Source organism: Heteronotia binoei, chromosome 14, assembly GCF_032191835.1.
Source record: "Heteronotia binoei isolate CCM8104 ecotype False Entrance Well chromosome 14, APGP_CSIRO_Hbin_v1, whole genome shotgun sequence".
NCBI lineage: Eukaryota > Metazoa > Chordata > Lepidosauria > Squamata > Gekkonidae > Heteronotia > Heteronotia binoei.
The window spans coordinates 20,079,275-20,100,046 of NC_083236.1; the positions used below are offsets into that span (position 1 = coordinate 20,079,275).

The following is a 20,772-nucleotide window of genomic DNA, read 5'->3' on the forward strand; positions in this document are numbered from 1 at the left end:
TTTTTGGTGGGCGGAAGTGATCTCAAAGGGAAGGGGCTTAAATACTTGATGTTTGACATAGAATTGACATAATAGCAAGTGATATCCTGGCTTTTTCTAGCTCCAGAATTTGATGTACCTTGGTTCTTTAATTTAAAAGTTCCCTGGTCTAAGTAAAAATAATGTGTAGCTTTGCACCTCTTGCATATACCATACACTGAATCTTAAATGTCTTTCTTGTATCTAATTTTTTCCTATTCATAAATTTCTGAAAAGCTGTAAGTATAGTTTGTACAGATTTTATATTTTATCAAGCCAGTTTCCCTTTTGCCTCTGTCAAAATATTTAAGACTTTGATCTGAATATCCTTAGGAATTGTAGTGACATAGCTGAGAAATTATAGTTCTAGAGACTTTTACACTGTACTCTGAAGACCTGAGGCCATTTTCTAAAATCTTTGCGCTCATGTCATGTCCACTGCATAGGACAAAAAACTGTACTGAGAGGTGTAAAAATAGCCATTTGCATCTGGCCAGTCTCCAAGAGATGATTAATCATTTTCAAAAAGTTTTCTTTATATAGCCAGTTAATAGAGAATGTGAACAGAGACTTGATCCTTGGCCTTCCAGCTCTTCAGCCACAATACTACACTGGTAGAAGGCAATGGCAAACCACCCCTTAAAAAGTCTGTCATGGAAACGTCATGATGCGATGTCATCCCAGAGTTGGAAATGACTGGTGCTTGTGCAGGGGATTACCTTTACCTTTTTAGTGCTGTTGTATCAGAGTACTTTGAACCTAAATCAATGCAGTGCTTAGAATGCTAGAAGGGGGGACCTATATATACCTTGCACATACCCCCCCCCCCATGGAGCTCCCCCATGAAGTGCTGCCATTAACAATTTCATTTGCATGCCCTATTGCAAAATAGCCTCAAAAAATAAACAGTTGCTCCTTAGCTGCAGACCCACAAATGAAAACTACCCTCATTCGATAGATCAAACCCTGAAGCCAACTCAAGCTTGCAGCGTTTCTGCCAGAGATTCTCTGGACCACATTTAGGGGAGGGACAGTGGCTCAGTGGTAGAGCATCTGCTTGGTAAGCAGTAAGTCCCAGGTTCAATCCCTGGCATCTCCAACTAAAAATGGTCCAGGCAAGTAGGTGTGGAAAACCTCAGCTTGAGACCCTGGAGAGCTGCTGCCAATCTGAGTAGACAATACTGACTTTGATGGAGCAGGGGTCTGATTCAGTATAAAGCAGCTTCATATGTTCATATTTGTTGTCTTTTTTCTGTTGTCTTTGGCGAGACAATATTCTGACAGCCTTGCCCCCATTTCAGCAATACAGGAATGATACCTCCCTAGTTTTACAAGCTTGTTGTAAGGATTTCTGCAGTGAAGTTTGTGAAAGTGGTTTGAACACTCAGAACTTTACCACATGTGTGAAGTGTTAGTAACATCATAGTTTCTTTTCAGTCTTCTACGGTAAGGGTGGGAGTCAGTTTTCAGACTTTAGCTGAAAGCATTCATAAGCTAACTTTGTCCAATTCACCTTGTTATATCTTCTCTTGCAGAATTGCCTCTTCATACATTCGTTAATTTTCTCCAGACCCTCAGCATTCTCTGGTTGTTACATTGAGATGTAAGAAAATACCTGCTGTTTCCAGAAGTTCCTACTTAGACCTGTTCTTTGAGCCACTGAGCAGGTAAGCAACATCCCAACATTATGCAGCTTGGTTTTGTTCTAACTGTTCTGCAAGGGGACATGGCATTGGGGCAGGTCTGGCCTGACCAAGTAGGCAGCAGCATTGGAAAGCAGGATTCTAGGTGAATGAAGAACCTTTGTAGGGCGAACACATCCCTTGATTTGCCCCAGAGAACTGGACAACAATAGACAAGCTTGAATGGGTCCAGAGGAGGGCGACGAAGATAGGACTGAGAACTGATTCCATACTGTTCTTTCACCATTCCAGGTTGATCTGTTTTTGGGGGGAAGTTCTGTAGATCTGTCAGAAATCTGATGTATATGTATGAACTGACTGTGCAACCTATCTTGGCTCCTGACTTAGTCAAGAAATAGGAAGGCTTATAATTCTTGCTGTGGAGTTTAATTGTTTTATTGCCTCTTGCTTTTTAACCCCTGGCCAACACTACTTGAAACTCAGTCCGCCATATGCTGATACGAGGTGGTCTTAAGAAGCAATGACCTTAATATTGATCTTCCTTCTTTTCCTACTGCTTTCAACTTTTCCTAGTATTATTATCTTAACCATTGAATCTTATTTTCTCATGATATAACCAAGTCCTTTTAGCTTCCAGGGAGAATCCAGGCTTGATTTGATCTAGAATCCATTTATTTGTCTTTTTGGTGGTCCATGGTGCCCGTAAAACTCTGGTACCAGTAAAACACCAACACCACATTTCAAATGAATCAATTTTTTCCCTGTCAGCTGTCTTTGTTGTCCAACTTTTACATCCATACATAGTAATGGGGAATATCATGGTATGAATTCTTAGTCTCTAGTGACACTCCCTTGCAATTTAAGGATCTTTTCTAGTTCCTTCATAACTGCTTTTCCAGTGAAACTCCTTCTGGTCTTTTGGTTGTAAGCACCCTTTTTGTTGATGATTGAGCTAAGTTTTTCATGATCCACTTGGTCAAAAGCTTCGCTGTAATGCATGAAACACAAGTTGATTTTCTTCTGAACTTCTTTTGTATGCTCCACTAAACTTCATAAATTTGCAATATGATCTCTAGTGCCTTTTCTGAATTTTGCTTAAACATCTGGATGTGACTTTGGACACCTCCTTGTCTATGGAGGCCCAGGTCTTGAAGGTTGCCAAGCTGGTGTTCTTCCACACATACCACCTTTCTCAGTATGCCACCTTTCTCAGTATGCCCCCAGAAGAGCATTATATTCAGGGAATAAGAACATCCTTGTGGTCTCCAGCCTGAGTGAGATCCAGCTGTCCTCAACTAGGACCAGGGCTTTTTTGGCCCTGGCTCCTGCCGAGTGGAACTCTCTGCTGGAGAACATCCATTTCCTTTGGGAGTTATTACCCTTCCACAGGGCATGCAAGGTAGATATGTTCCACCAGACAGACAGTGACAGGACAGCGTAAATCTGGCACTCTCATACCCCCCGTGCATCCTCCATAACCCCTCTCTCCAGGAGCCCTGTAGAAGCTGGTGACCCAACAAACCATGAAATAAAATGAACTTCAATTTTTGCATTCTGTGCTCATCCCTAGAAGCCAGTATAGTTGCTGTAGTATTGGGGACATACGCTTCCAACAGGGTTCTGTTAAATCCTAACCAGCATTCTAACCACAGCATCTTGCACTAGCTGCATCTTCCAAACACTCTTCAAGGGTAGCCCCAAGTAGAGCTCATTGCAGTAGTCCAGTCTAGATGTAACTTAAGACATGGATCACAATGTCTAGACGTGGCTAACTCAAGAGGCAATGTAGCTGATGCACCTGCCAGAGCTGGGCAGCTGCACTCCAAGCCACAGTAGCCACTTGGTTTTCTAAGATGACCACTGTGTCAAGCAGCATTCCCAAGCTGCGAACCTGGCTTTTCAAGGGGAGTATAACTGGTGGCTAAGAAGGGGCAGAACAAGATGTGAAGAGAGTTTTGGAGCTGGACCATGGCAAATGCTTGCTCATGGTTTGTTATGATGGAGAGTACTGGCAACTTCCATTTCTTCTTCGTCTGAAGAAGTGTGCATGCACAGCTTATATTCTGAATAAAAGTTTGTTGGTCTTAAAGGTGCTTCTTGACTCCTGCTTAGTTCTACTGCTTCAGACCAACACGGCTGCCCACCTGGTTCCATTTCTTATGGCAGTCTCCAGTTCCTGGTGCATCCTCACTCAGAAAAATGAATGGTGTTTAGCTTTGTGGGCTGAAAGTTGTGCAGGCTGGGCAGGCGCTGCCAAATGTATAACCGTCTTGGCTTGTTTTATAGGGCTGTTGTAAAAATTACTGAGAACGTGTGTGAAATGCTTTAAATGCCTGACTTGCCCCTGTAAAGGATAGTTTTATGAGTAAATCTGGAGTCTAAACCAAGTTGGAATTCTGCCTTTCTGTTGGTCAAGAGATCTGTTGTTTTCTCTTCAGGATCTGGATTTAGCATTTAACGTGTCATGTTTTTAAATGCGTATGATTTGTTTCAGTTCTGTTTCAAATTTCTGCAATACATACCCTATTGCATTGTTTTTGGATGTCCTTCCCCGTTAATCGTATTCACTTACATTGCTTAATCCGCCTTGAGTCACAGTGAGAAAAGTGGACTACAAATAACATTTTAAACGTTTGAGTCCATGCTCATGAAAGCTTATACCCAGAATTAAAATTTGTTGGTCTTAAAGTTGCCACTGGACTCAAACTTTGTTCTGTTGCTTCAGACCAACATGGCTACCCATCTGAATAAAAAAAGTTTGTATTCTCTGAAAGTCACTTCACTATAGTCATCTGTTCTGCTTGATGGTCTTCCTCTGTGTCATGCGTAACCACTTGCTTGTTCGTGAGACTCTCCTGCCTGCGAAACAGGCAGAATATTACAGGAGTTTACAACGGGAGTAAAATCGGAGAATTCTTATCAACATGCTCAAGGATAGTCAGGAAATTGCCTTTCTTTAAGGTTAGCTGCTATTTATGTGTGGGTCTGTACTTTCAAGCCAGTCTACATCTGCCTATCAGTCTCTTATTCTGATATATTTATTTTCTTCTCTGTGTTTCCCCCCAGAATTAAATCCAAACAAAGTCAACTAAGCTTGTTATTCCAGTTTGGTCCTTGCATCTGTTAAGCACCTTTATTATGCTGATTTGCTGCTCACCCTCTACCTGTATCTATGGTCTGGTAACTTCCATTTCAAAAAGGAATGTTGAAAAGATGAGAAATAGTAGCTCTAAGTATAAGCCATGGATTACCTTTCCATTTGGAGGTTCAGACCACGGTTTGGGTTCCAAACTGTTGTTAGTGTAAACCAGAGGCTTGAACCATTGGAATTAATTGTGTTATTAGCTCTGCCTTTATTTGAAAATGCCTATTATCCCTCAGAGCACTGAAATAAATAAATCCAATAAATAGAGGACCCTATAAATGAGGATGCAAAATTTAATTGAGTTTTTTTCTCCAATTACAAAATTTTATTGAAATAAACTAAGTTATACAAACAATAAGTGACTACAGTGTTGATAAATGTAAAATTTAAGCGTACAAGTCAGTCACAATCGTTAATATATCACAACAGTGATTAGTATGTAATTCAAAACAATATAGAAAATAACAATTCAAATAATATAATAACTACAACAGAAGTAGGAACAGAAGACACATAAAGTGTTGGGTAGCCAAAAAGAAGGGCAATTCCAAAAAAATGAGCTTAAAGTAATAAAAGGTCTTTATATGTGGTACATTTGGTATATGAATTGATATAAAAAGGGTCACTATCCAATTTCTCCAGAACAGGTAACCAAGTTGCAACGTAATTAGAGTGAGCTTGGAGGGGATCTGACTGGTCAAGCGAAGCCTGGAGTTTGTTTTGCCTTCCTCCTGATAGTGACCACACGAAAAAGCTTATTCCTTGAATAAAACTTTGTTGGTTTTAAAGGTGCCGCTGGACTCAAAACTTTGTTCAGTCATGTTTCATTTTTTCCTTGGGGGTCTGTTCACACATGCCACTGGTGACAGCTGCACTAATGGCGAGGCTGGCAGTTCTGCTGATCCCAGGGCACAAAGAATTTTTTTACAAGTGCCTTTAAAAAAAAAAAAAAAGTGCTGTTTTTTCATGGCTGCCATGATTTTAAATCACTTGGCCCGGACAACTCTGTGACAAGTAAGAATCGCCTTAAGGCAGCCAGGTGGGGAAACTCAACTGCAGAAACCTTTTCTTTTGAGTATCAGCATACCAGGAACAACACAAAAAGTACTTGTGTAAGTTTTTTCCCGTCCCCTGTAGGATTGTTAAAGAGAGAGGTCCCCACCCCTTGTATGGTTATTCTCTGTGGTATGTGTGCCTGTTTAGAAAGAAAAATCCTGGAGATGGGATCTGTTCATCAGAAGTAGAGACCCCCTCCCCAAACCTGTTCTGAAAGCCTTATAGGTGCCGATGGGGCACGGTGGGGTTGTGGCGTTTCTGTTGTTGATTCTGTTTATTATTACGTTGTTTTACTATTACCTTTTCAAGTTCTGTTGGAAGCTTTTGCAAGGTTTGCAGAGTGACAATGTTTTTAAATAAATATTTGTGTAGGTGACCTAGCTTCACTAAATACTTGCAGTGGATTCGAGTTGCTGCCAGGTATCTGCCTGTTTGAGATTTTGTGCATCGGAGGGCTAGGGAGCATAGAGTTGCTAGGTTTTTTTCAGTTTTTAAAAACGAAACAAAACATGAGAATGGAAATTATCAGGATGCTGCAATCCACACACCCAGTACTTAAATCCAGTTTTACATGGTTAGTAGGTGGAAGCATGGAAAATGCACGGTTTATCTTAGGAGTAACAAGTCAGACTCTTGTTTGAATATTTGAATAGCAAATTGCTTTGCTGTGGTCACAGGGAGTGGTATGTTCTTTCTTTGAAGATGCACCATCTCTGGCTTGCTTTCAGATGTATTGAATCCCTTCTTGTAAGCCTTTTACAATGGGGTTGTAGGAGACCCTCTCCCCCAACACAGCACTATAGTACATCATGGTGGAAATGCCTTTTTGAAAAGCAACTAGTGGTCGCCATTTTTAAAAACACGTTGGTGTCATCATTCTTATGGCTTTATGCTTTGCGTTTGAATGGTTTCTTAGGCAAGTAGCAAATTTGTGTGGTTAGAGAGAGCAAGAGCACTGTCATGTGGTAAGGCCTCAGTGGTTACGAAACTTGCATTTGGAGACGTCACGTTTAGTGGGCAGATTTTCCCCGCTATTGGCTTCATTTCCAGTTACAAGAGGGTGGGAGGAAAAGCCCGTGAGAATTCAGAATAGGAAGAAGACTTTGAGAGGAAAGGTGGAGCAGGCATATTGAACAAGGATCTTCATTTGGGTGGGGGCAGAGAGAAACTTTTAGGCAACTTGCCAGCTTAATTGCCTCCCCCCTCCATGTGTAACAAGCCTTCGCAAGAAGTTCAGCTTTAAAAAAAAACCAAAGAAATTATTAACCACAATTTATAACGTCAGAGTTGATCTGATTAAAGGTTTGTTTTCTTGCTGGCAGAGGTGTGTTCTGTAGAGACTGGTTCTCTCTTCTTCTTTTTTTCCCCTTAAGTTTCATTTTTGAACAGCAAACGGAGAACTGCTCGCATTGGTGCTGCTGCTCCAGCTGCGTGTGTGTGTGTTGTAAAAAGGATGGTGTTTCTCTAGCTGCCGCGCACAAACAACACATTTGACCATGAGGACTCTTCGCAGGTTGAAGTTCATGAGTTCGCCCAGCCTCAGTGATCTGGGCAAGAGAGAGCAGGCAGCCTTGGATGAGCGGGGAACCCAGCAGCGACGGGCCTGCTCCAACGCCACCTGGAACAGGTAGGATCTTGCATGACCTTCCCCAGTCTCTTCCTCCTTGCCTGGAATTCTCTCATGATAGATGTTAGCTTTAGATTGTGTATTTCCTGCTAAGATTTCTGTGTGTGTGTGTGTGTATTTTAATGAAGTTATAAACGGCATTGGATTTTTGTGATCTGATTTTTATTTGGAAAAGGCATGCTGTGCCAGTTTTCTATTTACAAGGAACTTTAACGTGACGCTCATTCGCAAAAGTGATCCTGCACTTCTGGTATCGATATCCTACCAGCTCAGCACATTTCATTCTGCTGCAGGTATGGAGGACTTGTACACCTTTAAACTTGGCACAGGAGGCAGATTTTCAGTAGGTGTGGCTTTTCTCAGCACAGTGCTGTAGCGGTGGGAAAAAGTACACTTGGTGTGATAATTTCTCCTGTGCAGTTTTGAAAGGTCAGTAACTTTTGGGTCAGCAGCTGATACTAAAAAGCTGAGACTGTTGATTTTAACTCCGTCTTCAGAAAGCTTTATATTTTGGTGCAACAGACTGCTGTTAAGTGGAGAAGTAGCTTCAGAAGAAGTTGGGTGAACCTACATGGAACAGCATAGTATTTCCTCCTTATGAAGGACAAGCAGGCATACACAGAGACTTCAGATAGCATAAAGCTTGGTCCACTTTACCTGTATGGTTTATTGCAGAGAAAATATATTATACATGATTCTATCACCAGTTAAACTCCTGCTATAGGCTACAGAAGTTTGGATTTAGGTCACATGTGAAATTCGTGAGCTTGCAGCAAACAGACACAATGGTTAGCAAATACTCTTGAGCAAGAATTTGCACATCCCATGTTTACCAGCTCTTTAAACCACAATTGAGAAGCATCTGGGTTCATCAGTTGATCTGTTATATCCACTGGTTTCCCAGGAAATGCCCCAGTTCCTCAGCAAGTAATTTCATCAACTGTTGCATGGCCAGTAGAGTTCCTGGGAGCCAGAGAATAATCCTTTTGAATGAGCTGTATCTCCAGTATAGAGCAAAATTTTGATTGTAATTGACAACAGAGCACGTGTGCTTGTCAGGAATTTTCAGTATCCTACAAGACTTTCAGTAAGCAAAACTAGAAGTGCCTGGCTTTGGGGTCAGCCAAGCCAGGAGGTCCCAGGCCTTATATTTTAAATGAATATGCAGCAAGGGGATATATAATCCAAATGGACATACCACATGACATCTACTTCCTTTTACCTGCATTCGTGTAGCAAGCATGTTTGGCAGAAGACTGATACCTCTTTTTGTGACAAACTAGTTTTTCTTCTTGTCTACTGGTTTTTTTTTTTTGAATGAGGTTGAATCAGTGGCACAGAAGCAGGTCCACTTGTTGGTGAGGATCCTCTCTGGCTTTCTGCCCATGGAGGAAGCTTGCCAGATTTCTTGTCTTGCTGGAATTTTTGGAGGTTGTCATCCTGGCTCTCTGCAGGAAATGGCCCGTATCCTTTGCCAGCCCAAGACAAGGGGATAGGAGTGAGGGTGCTTTTTCACTGGCAAGAGGCTGCAATCCAGAAATGTTCTGCTGTGACTGTGTTATCCCCCACTTTTGGGGTTATTGGGTTGGGCAAGGCAGCGAGGGGCAGGGGCTGCCAGCTTTAACATCTGTCAGTGGATGTTTGTTCCCTCCATTCAGATGGGGCTGTGGCTCAGTGGCAGAGCACATCCTTTGCATACAGGCTCATTCCTTGACATCTCTGGGGGGGAAAAACCTCAGCGGGTGATATGAAATGCCTGTCTGAGATCGTGGAGAGGTCCTTCTAATCAGAGTAGACAACATCGGGCTAGACAACATCAGAGTAGACAACACTGGTCAGGGGAGGTGGCCGGTGGTTCCACTGGTCAGGGGAGGTGGGCCTTTGGAGGGCCAAGACATAGAACCTTGAACATTTATTAAGTTAGTAGGTTTGACCTGGAAGATCATGATACGGGATTGATTTTTTTAAAAAAATGATATACTCTGGGCTCAAAATACCTGGTTTATTCAAGAAAGCAGCAGCTACCGAACCCAAGACAAATACAGAATTAATAGGCAAAATACTCAATGGTTAGAAATCTTGAACTGTGCTCTGATCATTCTTTCGATTGATATAGTGTCTTTTCTCTGCCCCACCTGAAATGGGTGGGGAGTAGTAGGTTCTTGGAGATTCCACATTCCGCACATGCTTTTACTCTGTAGGGATTTCCCCTTGCATCCCCAACTGAACAGAACCTGTCAAATTAAAGAGAAGCTGATGCTAAATTTTGGCTTTTTAAATTTTTACTTCATAACCGTAACATCCTCAGCTTTCTCATGAACCTCCAAAACAGCATGAAACAGCCTATTTTAGCAGCCTGCGCAAGACAACTAATTGCAAACACCAACTTAATTACACATCTCCCAGCTTGCTATATTTGCATAGCATTAAAATGACTCCTGTGCCTTTTTTGTTGTTGTTGGATTATTGTTTTGCTGTGGCAAGAACGGGGATGAATTCAGCCCTTAAAATAATGATAATTCCAGGGTTTCTGACTTCTAGCCTGATCACTGTAGCTGGAGGGCATGGATGTCTCTCTTGGAATAACAGAACAACACAGATAATCCCCTCCCCTTTCTTATTCTGCACCATTTACAAGATAGCTGCTATAGGCAGGATTGATTTGTAGCATTCAAAGAGTAGAGAGAGGTGGCAAAATGGAAATATGAGCTGTATAGACCTTAATAGTGTAGTGGTTAAGTGTGTGGACTCTTATCTGGGAGAACCAGGTTTGATTCCCCACTCCTCCACTTGCACCTGCTGGAATGGCCTTGGGTCAGCCATAGCTCTGACAGAGGTTTTCCTTGAAAGGGCAGCTGCTGTGAGAGCTCTCTCAGCCCCACCCACCTCACAGGGTGTTGTGTTGTGGGGGAGGAAGGTGAAGGAGATTGTGAGCCGCTCTGAGACTCTTTGGAGTGGAGGGCGGGATATAAATCCAATATCATCTTCTTCTTCTTAATAAATATGTGGGCTAAAACAGGGAAATGTAGTAGCAGTATAGATAACCAAGCATTTACTAATAATTTGTGTAGGCCAAAATCATACTCTCCTCTCTAGATTGCATGTGGAAACCAGCTTGGGGGGGTCAAGCACCTGCCATAGAGCTTTGGCTTAGTCTTCCTCAGATCATGCTGCTAGCTTGCTCTGCACGTTGTGGAGGTGTTTCTGGAATCCCACAGATCACCTTCCAACAGCCTATACTCCCCCCCCCCCCCCAAGCTCTCCACAACTGCTCTGTAGTGAGTTGCTGGGGAAGGCAGGTGGTGAGCGATCTTCATCAAAGGTTGAGGTGAGTGTAGTTGAACTTGGACTTGTTTTAATTCTAAATAGGGTTCCATGGCTAGATACTTGCTCAGAGAAAGGAGCGCAAGGTAGATAAGGATTTCTGTTTGTTGGTTTTTTGAAAAGTGTTGTTGTTGTTGTTTTTTCAGTTTGCTTAATCATCCCGTTCAAGCTGAAGCAAGGCTCTGGGAGATATACATCAAATAAAAACAATACATGGGTTAAAAGCAACACAGCAATGCAAATTAAAACAGTAAAAAATTTCAAAAAACCCTCTAGCGGCATCCTGCTTAACTGTGTTCTTCTTCCAGAGCATACTGGGTGGGGGGGAATGGACAATCACAAAATAATATTGATGACCAAAAATGGAAGCCATCTAAAGAAACCAGTTTGGTTGATAAAGAGCTAGCAGATGAGCTGAAAATCAAGCAAAGTCACCAAGGACATCTGCAGACAAGTAGCCAGTCTGGTAGAGACAATTCCCAGAAAGCTAAAGCTCCAAATTTTATTGACTTTATTTTATTTTTATCCTGCCATTCACCCCAGCGGGGACCCAAAGTGGCTTACATCATTCCCTGCTCTTCTGTTTTATCCTCACAACAAACCTGTGAAGTAGATTAAGCTGAGAGTCACCCAGCAAGCTTCCATGCACAAGCGGGGAGTTGAACCTGGATTTCCCAGATACTTTAATCACTACACCACACTGGGTCTCAAATGAGAGGTTAAATGGAGGCCCGATGAGTGCTATCAGTGGAGTCATAGCTCGAGGGAGACCCAAACTCAGTGGCATTTCACAAGTCTGGAAGAGGGTTTTGAGTAAGCAACTGCAGGGCTCTGTCTTAGGCCCAGTACACTTTTAGCAGTTTTATCAGTGACTCAGATGAAGGCTCACCAAATTCACCGATGACACAAAACTGGAAGGAAGGGTCAGTTCCTGAAAGTTAGAAATAAATTTATTTGCTTCATTTATACCTCACCTTTCTTCTTGATGGGTACCCAAAGTGGCCCACATTGTCCTCCTCTCCTCCATTTTATTCTCACAACAACACTGTGAGGTAATCTAGGCTGAGACCGTACAAATGATAGGTTGGAAAGCTAACACAGTGCAGTTCAGCCAAGTCAAATACATTGCATTTAGATGGGGTATATCCATCATGGCAGTAGATCAGGATTTATGCAAGTTCAAGCTGCATTAATAGAAGTGTAGTATCCAAGCCCTGACAAGTAATAGAACCATTCTACTCCATGATCATCAGACCTCATATTGAATACTGCTGTAGGTCAAATTATGGGTGCTACACTTAAAATTTATTGGCAGATGGGAACAGTTCAGAGGAGAGCAGAGACAATGGTTGGATATCTGGAAAACAAATCCTATGAGGCAGGTTGAAGGAACTGTTTAGCCAGCAGAAGACAGAGCTGTGGAGAGATATAACTGTATTCTTCAGATACCTTAAGGAAGATGATAAGACTTGTTCTCTGCAGCTCTGGAGGGCAAGACTTAGATCTAAAGGGCTTAAGTTATAGGAAGGCAGAACATTCTGACAAACTTCCTAGCAGAAAGATCAGTTCAATAAATGGAACCAGTTGCCTAGTAGAGAAATGGGCTCTGAAGATCTTCAAGCAGATGTTGGACAGCCGTATGTTGGGGATGTTGTTAGACCTTCTTGCTTGACCAGGGAGTGGGGCTACATGGCATCGAGGCCCCATCCATTTTTAGGACTGACTGTGATGTTTGGGGTGGGGATGAAGTATGGGGCTCCCAACCAAAAGGCAGTGTGGTAGGAGTGGTAGGTTTAGCAAGCTATGCCAAGATTTTGGCTTGTTGGGGAAGAAGGATTGACTGCCATGACTGTACTGGCTAAAGGAGTCCCAGCTTTCTTATTAATGGTCTTCAGTGTTGGGCTTCATTGCAGTGGCCTTGAGAGAAGTTCCATGTACTTTATGATGAACTGCAAAATAGCAATCCTGGAATCTTTATCCTTAAATTAGCTTACAGTGTAAAGGAAATGTAACCTGTCATGGAAGGTTACATTCTGAAGAAGAAGACGACGACATTGGATTTATATTCCACCCTCCACCCTGAATCAGAGTCTCAGAGTGGCTCATAATCTTCTTTAACGTCCTCCCCCACAACAAACACCCTGTGAGGTGGGTGGGGCTGAGAGATCTTTTTACAGCAGCTGCCCTTCAAGGACAACTCCTGTGAGAGCTATGGCTGACCCAAGGCCATTCCAGCAGCTGCAAGTGGAGGTGTGGGGAATCAAACCCGGTTCTCCCAGATAAGAATCCGCGCACTTAACCAGTACACCAAACTGGCTCTGGAACAAAGGAGAATACAGATATTTTTTAAATATGCTCTTTAGTAGGGCAAGACATAAATCCTGGCAAAGCAAACCAGGATTAGATTATCAGAAGTCATAACCAGTGTTTCCTCTAAACTGAGTTAGTGTGAGCTAGCTCACAGCTTTTTAGCCTCTGGCTCACACATGTTTGTCTTGGTTCTGGAAAAATGGCCCCAGAGCAAACTAATTCATGCAGTAGCTCACAAAGTACAATTTTTGCTTACAGGATGCCACAGTTTAGAGGGAGTATTGGGCATAACCATTTGCTGCCTGCTCATTCCTTATGCCCTTTCCCCAAAATGAGAGCAAACTATCCAGCCTTACTGTTAAATGATACATTTGTCTGTGCTTTGCTGTTCATGTATCAAATGAATCATACATGGAATTCAGTCCCCAGCACTGTGTCACTCTTTACGGTCACCCATACTCAGGATGTGGCCATGCAGATTGCTGGGGCATGAGAGGCAGGGAGCAGGTTTAGCCCCAGCCCTGGCCACATCCCTGTTGGGCATTCCTTTTGCCAGTATAAATGAGTGGGCATAGGGGGTGTGGTTTTGTACTTCAGAACCGCAGACCCCAGCAAGGAGCCCAGGAGTGCTATGGCACCCACCATTACCCTTTTTAGCACCTGTCAAATGTTTTTAGAAAGTGGGGTCAGACGGGGTCCTGCCCAGTAGGTCCTATTATTGGCTGTGGAGATTAAAATACTGCTTCAATGGCAGCCGCCACCACAGAGTTGGTTTTGTTCTCTGATTCCGCTTGCCCAATTTATTTTTAAAATTTACTCGTCTTGTCACCTGCACTTCAGCTTCCTATGTGCGCACAGTTGGCTCTGCCTCCCACAGTAGTCATTTTGTGGCCCACCTCCCACAGCGGCCTATTTTGTGGTTTCACCCACCACACTTCGTCAGAATTCCAAAGACGCTCATGGGCTCAAAAAAGTTGGGGACCCCCACTTTAGAGCATAGTTGCCAGAAGGGCAAAACGTTAAGCTGGGTGGTCTTTCTGCTGTGATCCTCGAGAAGAGGCAGTGCACATTGTGCTGGTTACATGCAGCAGCTCTCAGGAATTAATCCGTGTGACCTGGCACTCAGCCACATAGAAATGGCTCACATGCTGGTTATTAATTGTAGAAGCCTGCTCGTCTTCTTAATTAGAAGATTTCCCCTTGCCCTGTCTCACTCACTCTCTTTCTTTGCGTTAAATTGTGTTCTTTGAAAAGTTATGGTGTACAAATGGAATTTTTAAAATGGAACCATAATGGGAGTATTGATGGGTTCCTTGACTGTAAATAAATAGCATGGTCAAAGGGCCAGGAAAAACACAGCAGGAGAGGTAATTATGTAAAATTCAAGAAAAGCTTAGCAAACCTAGAGAAATTGCAAATTACTGGCCTTATGAATGGTTTCTGTTGTTCACCGTTTAAGGTTGCGTTGGTAATCCAGAATACTACCTGAAGCACGAGAAGAGGAAATATGGCTATCAGATATGATATGTTATTTCTTATTCATACTACAAGCCAGTGCAGAAATGTGAAGGCCCAGGAATAAAGGAAAAAATCAGGAAAAAACTGTTGTCGTTTTCTGTCTCTCCCCCCCCCCCCTGCCATTTTTCCAAAGGAAAAAGTGTGAAATTTTGGGGAACACTGAAAAAAATCTCTGAGATGAATTTTCCTTTTGAATGAGTGAAATGAAAGACAAAGTTTTACTCAAAATATGTAGCATGTGCCTCTTAAATATAAGACGATCTATAGCAGGGATTTCAAACTCATTTGTTACGAGGGGCAGATCTGACATAAATGGGACTTTGTGGGGCTGGGCCGTGTGTGTCATAAAATGGAATGCCAGGTAGCAAAGATAGAAACTTTATAAAGGATACAGACAAACACAAAAATATAATTTTTTAAACTTAAAATACAAGCATGCTTAAAACTCTAGCAGTATTTTGTTTAAAATGGAAAGGTGGAGGAATAGTGGGATTTGGCAACACAATTTAAAAAATAAAACATCAAGAAAAAGCACAAGGATCACAACATAAACTAAAAATATAAAATGCTCTGAGCCTAGGGAAACAGGAAATGGCTGGGCATTGCTGGCTTCTCCCCCACCCTAGTCTACTCAGAGTGAAAGTGGCTCTCCAGTGTGATGTTCCCCTTTGACTGTGGGTTTCAGGTTAGAGTGCTCACTCAAGCACCTGTTCTCAGCTTCATTCAGCAGAGACAAACTGGCTCAAAACATCAACTTTTTATTTGCAGAAAGACAACTCCAGCAAACAACAGCTCTAGCATGCAAACATTGGAAAGTGAAACTACTTTAGCTCTACTCCATTGAAATATATTGCAGCACAGACAAAGTCCCAAGGAAAATGTGGAATGGATTGTCCATGAAGGTATCTGGGCCCAGATAGATTATTCTGGGACTGGAATGACAGCCCCCTGGAGTAGAATGGTGGTCCCTCTGAGTGGCAGAAGCATTCTGGCATTGGAATGAGAGCCCCCAGAGTAAAATTCTATTCCCAGGGTGGAATTCCATTCCTGGAACACTGCTGCTACTCCCAGAGGCTATCATTCCACACTGTGCCCTGTTATTCCAGTCCAGAACATGGATTCTGTTGCTAAGGTCCATCATTCTACTCTGGGGGCTGTCATTTCAGTCCCCAGACCACTATTTCTATTGCTAGAAACAGTCCCACAGCAGTCTGTCTAGGCCCAGGGGCTTTAATGAAAAATCCATTCTGGATTTTCTTTGCAACTTTGCAAGCCCAAAAGAACTTCTTGCAGAAGCAGGAGGCAAAGACAAGGCTGAGGGAGCTGGGAACTTCAGAGGGTGAGAACAGGGAGGCGAGAGGGAGGGGGGGGGGGACAAGAGCCACAGGATGGATTAAAGCTATGGGTGGGCTGCTTCCATCCCGTGGGCCATAAGTTTGACAGCCTTGACTACAGCATTAGATAGTGATAATTCCTACCTGTACTTCAGACATCACATCTACAACATTTTCAATAATTTTTTTCTGGTCAAATGTGAATAATTTTGACAGCAATTTAATATGCTATAATGTGTTCAATGGTAATACATTTTTACTGGAAATTTGGTGGTGGAGCCTGCGGTGGATGGTGTTTGGGACTTCAGTTGTGATTAATGCCAGAGAACCCACCCTCCAAGGCAGCCATTTTCTCTAGAGGAACAAATCTCTGTTGTCTGGGGATCAGCTGTAATCCCAAGAGATCTCCAAGCCCCACCTTTATTATCCTAGCAAATTTACCTGGAGTAGTGGTAGAGCTAAATATAAAATCATGTCCCAGGGCTGCCAGGCAACTATTCTACTGTTACTTTTATACATGTATTATGTGTATATCCCCTCTATTTTGCCAGGATAGTATACAAAACACTGCTATTTTATCCTCATAACAATCCTGTCAAGTAGATTAGGCTGAGAGAGAGAGAGAGAGAGGCCAATAGCAAATATAATCTTAACCATCATTAGCTGCCTTAATCCTTTGTAAGATCCCAAATGGCTTGAGGTTGAGTTTGGTGACCAGAATGTTGCCCCCGGAAAGTGTGTTTAAGGAGACACCAGTGAGACCTGTTTGTAATCTTGCAGTGAAAAGTATGAAAATATTGTTAATTATGGCTTCCTTGCTACAAATGAATACCTAGCCATGGTTAGTGTGCAAGCTCACTTCACATTGTGCTCTTCACCTTGTTAATCACAGTATAGATATTCAGAAGCATCGCTTCATCTTTGTTAGGGAAAAGAAATCATTGTCTTATGTCTTCGTAGAACTCAACATATTCAAAGACACAGAATAGTATAGTGATTAAGGTGCAGGACTAGGATCTAGAATATGTGGGTTCAGATCCCCACTTCGTCATGAAGTTCGCTAGATGAGCTTGGCCAGTCACACTCTCTCTTGGCCTAATCTACCTCCCACGGTTGGGAGGGGAATGGGAAAGGGGAGACTAATGTATGTTACCCTGAGCTCCTTGGAAGGAGGATGAGATAAAAAATGTGCTACATAGATAATAAATTGTATCTTCGACGGAGTTCAGTTTACTTTCCCAGGACTACTTTTATGATCAACCAAGAATATGAATCCCAGTTTCCCCTGTCTTAGTACATCTGTTATGCAACTTGGCCCCCATGCAAGGTACTCTGGGTGATTAAGAGCATTTGATGTTCCTTAACCTATTCTGCCCACTCCCAGCATTGCAATTTCCCATCCTGTTTTTCTCAGGCAGACGCAAGCATAGGTCCACCCTCATCTGAGAATGCAAGTTGTAAAACATTCCTGCCAGATTGCATATTAACATTCATTTCCCACCCTATTTCTCACAGTATCCACAATGGAGTAATAGCTGTTTTCCAGAGAAAAGGTCTTCCAGAGCATGAGCTTTACAATCTCAATGATGGAGTCCGGTGAGTAAAAAGATTATAATCTATTATAATCTAACCTCTTTGTTGCACGCTCTTGTTTCTTGCAGCTTTTGAAGGAAACAACACCGTCTTGTTTTATACAGTACATTTATTTAGTGCTGTCGGTAACAAAGCGGGGGAAAAAAAGGCACGTTCCTGTCCCAAAAAGATCATATAGACCGGTTTCATATTTATTTGATTCCTCCCACACTTCCTGGCAAGGAACTTGGGGTGGCATATGTTGACCCCTCTCCTGCCCCCCCCCCCATTATCTGCACACAAATTTTGAGAGGTGGGTTAAGCTAAGATTGACCTCTAAGCATCCTACGGGCCTTCATAGCTGTATGGGGGTTTGTTTTTACCAGTAAATCACAGCGGTAACATATGCAAGGGTAAGTCATGTGAGTTGCCCAGTATGCATGGAAATAGAATTGCACCAAATCTCCTATTATGTTGAGTCATCTCTCTTCATGTAACCACTGAGAACATTGATAAGGGGAAGGTGAATGGCTGCCATTTTACAGCTCCCCTGAGGAGGTGTCCTGCTGCTGCGCTGGCACTCAGGATCAGATTGTCATACAGGGTGGCTAGTTCTGGTTCAGTTGCACTTGGATTTAAAAAGGAGCAACAAATGAACAAAATGAATTGGCACCATGGTTGGAAGAAACAGTGTAGTCTCTTGTTTGCCAGTTTTGTAAAACAACTTTTGAAATAATTTTGAAAGCGTCTTGCAGTCTCCTGTGTGTTTGTCCTGCTGTAGTTGCCTTTGTATTAACTTCACTGTTTGGGATGGAGGAAGCTTGATTATGCATGGGATGGAGAAAGCAGAGAAAGAAGTACTTTTCTCCCTTTCTCACAATACAACAGCTTGTGGGCGTTCAATGAAATTGCTGAGCAGTCGGGTTAGAACGGATAAAAGGAAGTACTTCTTCACCTAAAGGGTGATTAACACGTGGAATTCACTGCCGCAGGAGGTGGTGGCAGCTACAAGCATAGCCAGCTTTGAGGGGATTGGATAAAAATATGGAGCAGAGGTCCATCAGTGGCTATTAGCCACAGTGTGTGTGTGTATGTATGTATTTATGTGTGTGTGTGTGTGTGTGTATATATATATATATATATATACACACACACACACACATATTGGCCACTGTGTGACACAGTGCTAGACTGGATGGGCCATTGGCCTGATTCAACATGGCTTCTCTTATGTTCTTAAGCTTCCTTTGAAACCCAATCCACACTGGTGACTTGTTAAGGCAAAGAAGAGGAGCTACCTCAGCAAGAAGCATTTGTCCTATGAATGAGTTTTGTTAGTTGGATGCAGTTAGAGCTGAAGATAGGGAAGAATCCTGGTTCTGTCACCCAGAGACTGGCTGACACTGTTGTGTTCCTTTGTAATTAGGAGTAGTCTAATTTACACACACACACACACACTGGCCATTACAAAACAGAACACAAACACCAAAGTTCCCAGAAAATATCTTAAAAGTTCCCCAGAAGGGCTGACCTCAAGAAGTTATGCTTGATATCACTGTTGCTCTTATCTTCTTAGCTGCAAAGGCAAACAATACTGTATCCAAAACAATAGGATACAGGAGCATCATTGTCAGGTAACAGAAATATAATCTTTTCAGTTTCCGAATGTGCTTTTAAGGTGGTTAGTATTCCGGCCAGAAATTTCACTCTAGGGACGTTGTAGAGTGGACAAGATAGAATATAATGGGGGAAGGTTCTCTATTATAGGCAAATTGCAAATGCAAAAACATTGTTCTGTTGGGGTGTGAGACTGTCAACTGATTAACAGAGTTGTTCACATAGTCTGCAAATGAAGAGCTGTGAAGTAGGTTCTGATGTTAAATCTGGAGATATTAACCAGGTATGGGGATCTCAAATGATCAGCTTTGATTAGTCTAAACCAGGGGGAATTAGGAGTGATCTGGTCTGTGCCTCTTATAATGAAGGTCTCCAAGAGGGATATCCTGTAGCTTCCACAAACATCTCCTAAATCACCCAGCTTAGTCCAGCTCGTCAGAGCTTGGAAACTAGGCAGGGTTGGCTGTGAGTGGTACTTGGGTGAGAGACCACCAAAGAAGACAGAGGTTGCTCCGCAAAGGAAGACAATTGTAAACCACCTCTGCTTGTCTCGTGCCCCATGGATGGGAGTTACCACGAGTCAGTTGGGAATCAGTGGTACATTCTTCATCTCCCAAATGAACCCAAATATTGCTGCTTGGTTAGCGCTCCCCAGCCCCTATTTTTAAGTGCTAGGTAAAGGAGACATTTTCTTAATTTGAGAATGTTGCTGCAGGGTTTGTTTTATACTATGATATTTTGTTTCTGGTTTTATGGCTGTAAATGCTCATTATTATGGTCTGAAAAGTTGTGTGGTGATTTTAGTGAGCCTTCTTGAGGACTGGGCATAGAATACCATGTCAGTTAAATTCATTTGCCAGAAGACATGTGTTGCCTGTCTTCTTTATACAATTAATACATCAAATAGCACAATTCATTCCTTTTATTACTGATACGAGCTTGTTGAAAACTGAAGTCAAGGCTACAGAGCTTGTAACTAGAGTAGCGTCTGTTGAAAGAATGATCCTGTGCCATACAAAATGCTTGTTCCCCCTTTCAATTCAGATTAGAATATGAACATTTAAGCCTGGAAAACAAAGATCCAGTCTTAATGTGCAACAGAGAAATCCCTTTTCAGTTCTAGAGACAGTTTGATAACTCAGGTGTTGCTTATTAGTTGACCACAAAACACTGTGCCAGTTCTCATGTGGCAATCCTATATGTTGGCTACCAAAAATACGGTGATGGAAACTGCAAGAAGCACCCTTTCACGGTGTGTTGTTCTGAAGCAATTATCCATGTAACTTAAAGAGAGGAAATTGGTATTGATGACTCAAGCTTTGGGATATTTTTAGCTGCTTCCAGATGTTGGAAGTTGTGGGCAAAGCCAACACAAATGTTAGTTTGTTAGCTGGTGCCACAGATTTTGCTAAGTAGAGAGGAACTCTTGTAGCCGTCTAAGGATTCCGTTTTCTGTTCTAAAAAGTAATTTAAATCTTCGCTGTTATCTGAAGATTTTGACAACTGAGGCACATTTTTTTCCTGCATTAAAAGGGAAGGCTCTTTTCACCCTTATACTGGAAAAACGTACAAGTTTTGAGAATAAAAATTGCTTTTTTCTTTGCATTT

At 42.3% G+C, this 20,772-nt stretch overlaps 1 protein-coding gene across 5 annotated transcripts in view; it reads left to right on the top strand.

The window, feature by feature from the left end:
• Positions 1 to 1,519: 1,519 nt before the first annotated feature.
• PRR5 (proline rich 5) overlaps positions 1,520 to 20,772 on the top strand; it is a 51,785-nt gene continuing 32,532 nt past the window's right edge. For 2 of the 5 annotated variants that reach the window (XM_060254157.1, XM_060254160.1), the window contains exons 1-3: positions 1,520 to 1,685; positions 7,376 to 7,489; positions 17,491 to 17,571. In XM_060254157.1, the coding sequence (XP_060110140.1) occupies positions 7,386 to 7,489; positions 17,491 to 17,571 (185 nt within the window). In that variant the 5' untranslated portion in view covers positions 1,520 to 1,685; positions 7,376 to 7,385. Of the gene's footprint in view, positions 1,686 to 7,235; positions 7,490 to 14,431; positions 14,491 to 17,490; positions 17,572 to 20,772 lie in introns of those variants that run through there. The other 3 variants (XM_060254159.1, XM_060254156.1, XM_060254158.1) reach the window with 3 other exon arrangements.